Source organism: Oryza brachyantha, chromosome 3 (assembly GCF_000231095.2).
Source record: "Oryza brachyantha chromosome 3, ObraRS2, whole genome shotgun sequence".
In the NCBI taxonomy this organism is placed as follows: domain Eukaryota; kingdom Viridiplantae; phylum Streptophyta; class Magnoliopsida; order Poales; family Poaceae; genus Oryza; species Oryza brachyantha.
Window position 1 is genome coordinate 19,682,215 of NC_023165.2, and position 3,642 is coordinate 19,685,856.

Sequence of the window (3,642 nt, forward strand, 5' to 3'; positions counted from 1 at the left end):
CTCTGTTGAAGGCAGCACAGCAAGAATGCCAATGGATGAGGAGTGACATGTACTCCTACTATAACTGACAGAAGTGGTCTTTAGGAAGGCAAAACTACCTTTTTGCTAGTGCTTAGAATTTGGGTTTGCTCCGCTTGATACACATGACATGATGAGAGTGCTTGTTGATTAGTTTGCATCTGTAGCTGACGTAAGTAAGCTTCAAATTTCAGTTCGCATGGCTGGACAAGGTTCCAAGATGAAGAGATCTTTTGATTGTTGCAAAAGATATGTGGACCACTTGAATGGAAAGATGAAGTGCTTCCACATTCAAATGAGAGCTAATTCCGGGCACAGCATCGTAAGCCTCTCTCTTCATTGTGGATTGGTTGTATTTTGCTAGTGGTTAGTTTAGCAGTACTACTTTGTTGAGCTTGATTAAGTTCAATTGGTGGTATGCTAACGAAAAAAATACTGAATTGCTAGCTAGCATAGCCATGGGAACACAAAATTCAGTAGTTAAAACCTTGAGTTTCATAATAAAAGAAACTAGGAATGGTTCTATTCACAATTTCCCTCCCTTTTCTTTTGTTTCCTACAGATCATACCAAACAAGTTTTTGGAACAATTTGGAGGGAAGATCTCAACAACCATTGAACTAAAATCCCCCAAGGGCATTGTGTATGTTGTCAAAGTCACCAAGCACATGATGCCCATCGCATACAAGAGAACGATTCCCTGTTATTCCGTCACATTGACGATTCTCGCTTTGAGGTTCTGATCCTCGATTCTGATGGTTGCGAGAAAGCATTCCCCCGTGCTGGCACAAGAAAGACCTGTCGTGCTCCAGAAAGAAATGCAGATCCAATTGACATTTCAGGAAGCACTCATGATGGTACCATGGAATCATCAGAAAGTGAGAGATTTGTGAGATGTCAAAACGGTAATAACAACAGCCGGCGTAGTAATGCTGCAAAATCAGGTTTAGATTGTTTATTTACCTTCTACATGGACCTTTTTGAACTATGCTTCAGCTACACATTTTTATGTCAGATTTGTAGTGCTCTGAAAATGTACCTACCATTTGTTTGCCATTGTGAAATGCACAGGTGAGGAGTGCACTGAAAGCAGTTCTTCTGAACATGAGTCATCCCATGAGCTAGATGATCCTCAGACGACTCTAGCACCTATCTTATCATACGGGACAAGTCTATCTGAAGCACAGGAAGAGGAAGTAGCTATGCTTATCCGGGACATTCAACCTGAAATCCCTGTATATGTGGCTGTCATGAAGCATAGCAATGTAAACTCACCACATGCTAGTCTTGTAAGTTCTGTTTTTTTTAGTCAAGTAGAAAGGTCATAATCTTGCATGTGCTAACACTTTTGGGGTTTATGAATGTACCTTTATGAAAGTAATACGAAGAGGATAGATTAGAAATGTCCATAATCAGTAGAAACTGAGGATGCATCAGCATGGTTTTGTTTAAAAGATAGCTCCAATTTTCTTTAAACAGCATGAACCTTGTGTGCTGTATGATCAGTTGTGCAACACAAATGCAGTTATTGTTTTAAAATTTATAATATAGAAGGCCGTTAAGGTAGCTGCTGTCTGTTGACCTTTTGCACAATGTGCTAAACTTATCTTTATTTTCTCTTAGTTTACTTCACAAACCATAATTTATGTAGTTTCAGAGTATGAAAATAAATCACTTACAGCATCATATTCTGTCGATCTGGATCAGGTAATTGCCAAGCTTTATGCATCCACATACTTCCCAAATACAAGCCAGACCATCACACTTCAGCGGCAAGGCAAGAACAAGAAATGGCGTCCCAGATATTACATTAGGAAAGATAGGCCTGGGCACATCCTTTATGGGCGTTGGATAAACTTTGTTCGTGACAACCATATCAAGGAGGGAGATATCTGCATCTTTCACGCAATGAAGTTTACCAGGGAAGAATTTGGAGCAACAGTCCATCTACTCCGTGCAAGAAAATCTCACTCCTTTGGTGAATTCTGTACTAATCCTAAAATAGTTGACTCGAAATATGTCGGAACTAGGCCGAAAATGACTGGTTCTAGTGTCAAGGAGGAACCATATGATGGTATGCTAAAGACTCAAATGTTGTGATGCATTGTTAGTTGTTCTTTGTGTTACGTCTGAATTTTTTTTTTTTTGTTTTTGCTGACGAGAAAATGTTTCTTTCTTCAGGTCAATGCAACAAGGGTCAAGGGAAGCGTCAGGGACCTCAGAATTTTGATGATTCTAGGGGGAGTTCTAAGCCTTACATTCTATCACACAGAGATTCTCTGACAGACGAACAGGTAGGGAAAGTGGAAGAGGTTGCTCACTCCATTCAACCTGGAGTTCCCGTTTATGTTTCGATAATGAAAAGGAGCAGTGTTGGTACTGATGGGCTATACACACTGGTAAGTCTTGCTCTTTTCTGGACACATTTCCGTTACAATTTAGGCTCTTTAGTAGCATTTGTTACTACTGTGTCAGTATGCTTTAGCTGGTATAGTCTCTTTTCTTGAATTAGGCAAGATGTATGGATCTAGTAAGCATTCAGTATCCATCCTGTGTACCACAATGAACACTGCATCTTGAACATTCACATCCAAACTAGCCTTGGCAGTTGGAACTTCCAATTTCATAACACCACTGGCTAACTTGTTAGAAAGGCTATTTATCGAACATTCGCATGGAAGGTTTCCATGCGAACACTCATTATTGGCATAAATTTTCTTTTCTTTTTTGGAAATTTTATATATGTAAAGTTTATATATATAAAGTTTACATATTTGACTCCACTTCGAACTAGGATTTGATTTTTTTTTCAATCTTAAAACTACATGTTAATATATCTATATTAAAAGCATATATATATATGCAAAGTTTACATACTTAAAGTCTGTACATGTAAAGTTTATATACTTAAAGTTTATACATGTAAAATTTATATATCTAACCTTTATACATGTCAGTTAAATAAAGTGTTTGCTAGACAGACTTACCGCTAACTTAATTGTTGAACACTGTATTTGTATCCGAAAACAGAAGTTGGGCAAGCAATTCTCCACGAGACACCTCCCGCCGCAAGGGGATCATCAGGTTTTGACGCTTCTGATGGAAGGGGAGGGGCATGCATGGCGGGTCAGGATGTGCTCTCGGAGCGGCGACGCGCAGACGCTCACCACGGGCTGGCGTGAGTTCGTCCGCGACAAACATCTGCATCTTCCAGCTGATGAGCAACGCGAGCAGGCTCACCATGACCGTCCACGTCATTCGTCACGATGAGGAGGCTTGATTTCTGGTAGAAGAGGGAGATGGATGGAGCTCTACCACTTCCATAAGTTCCATCAGTGATATATCGGCAATGAGAAGCCGCAGCTTCTTTACTACTTTATCTGTGTGGCTTCTGTTGGAGTTTGAATATCTTAGAATTATGGGTATGTCACTATATATGTTGGTTATTATACTGTCACCCTCGTCTTTTCGTTTCTGCTTATGTTTATAATTTAAAATTTGAATTTTTAATCTTAAATTAAAGTTGATTTTGAGGCTTTTTCATCGTATTTTATTTTTTAACATTTGCTTTTAGATCGCTAAGAATATATATATATATAAGTTTATCCATAAATATTTTTTATTT

The 3,642-nt window shown here is 38.9% G+C and overlaps 1 protein-coding gene across 1 annotated transcript; it reads left to right on the forward strand.

Annotated features, from left to right (window-relative positions):
* Positions 1–217: 217 nt before the first annotated feature.
* Positions 218–3,349, forward strand: LOC102707943 (B3 domain-containing protein Os03g0620400-like). Its single transcript, XM_015835182.2, is given in 8 exon segments — positions 218–340; positions 581–683; positions 686–961; positions 1,089–1,306; positions 1,725–2,061; positions 2,220–2,416; positions 3,048–3,217; positions 3,219–3,349. Coding segments are annotated over 8 exon segments (1,503 nt in total). The 3' UTR covers positions 3,298–3,349.
* Positions 3,350–3,642: the final 293 nt, after the last annotated feature.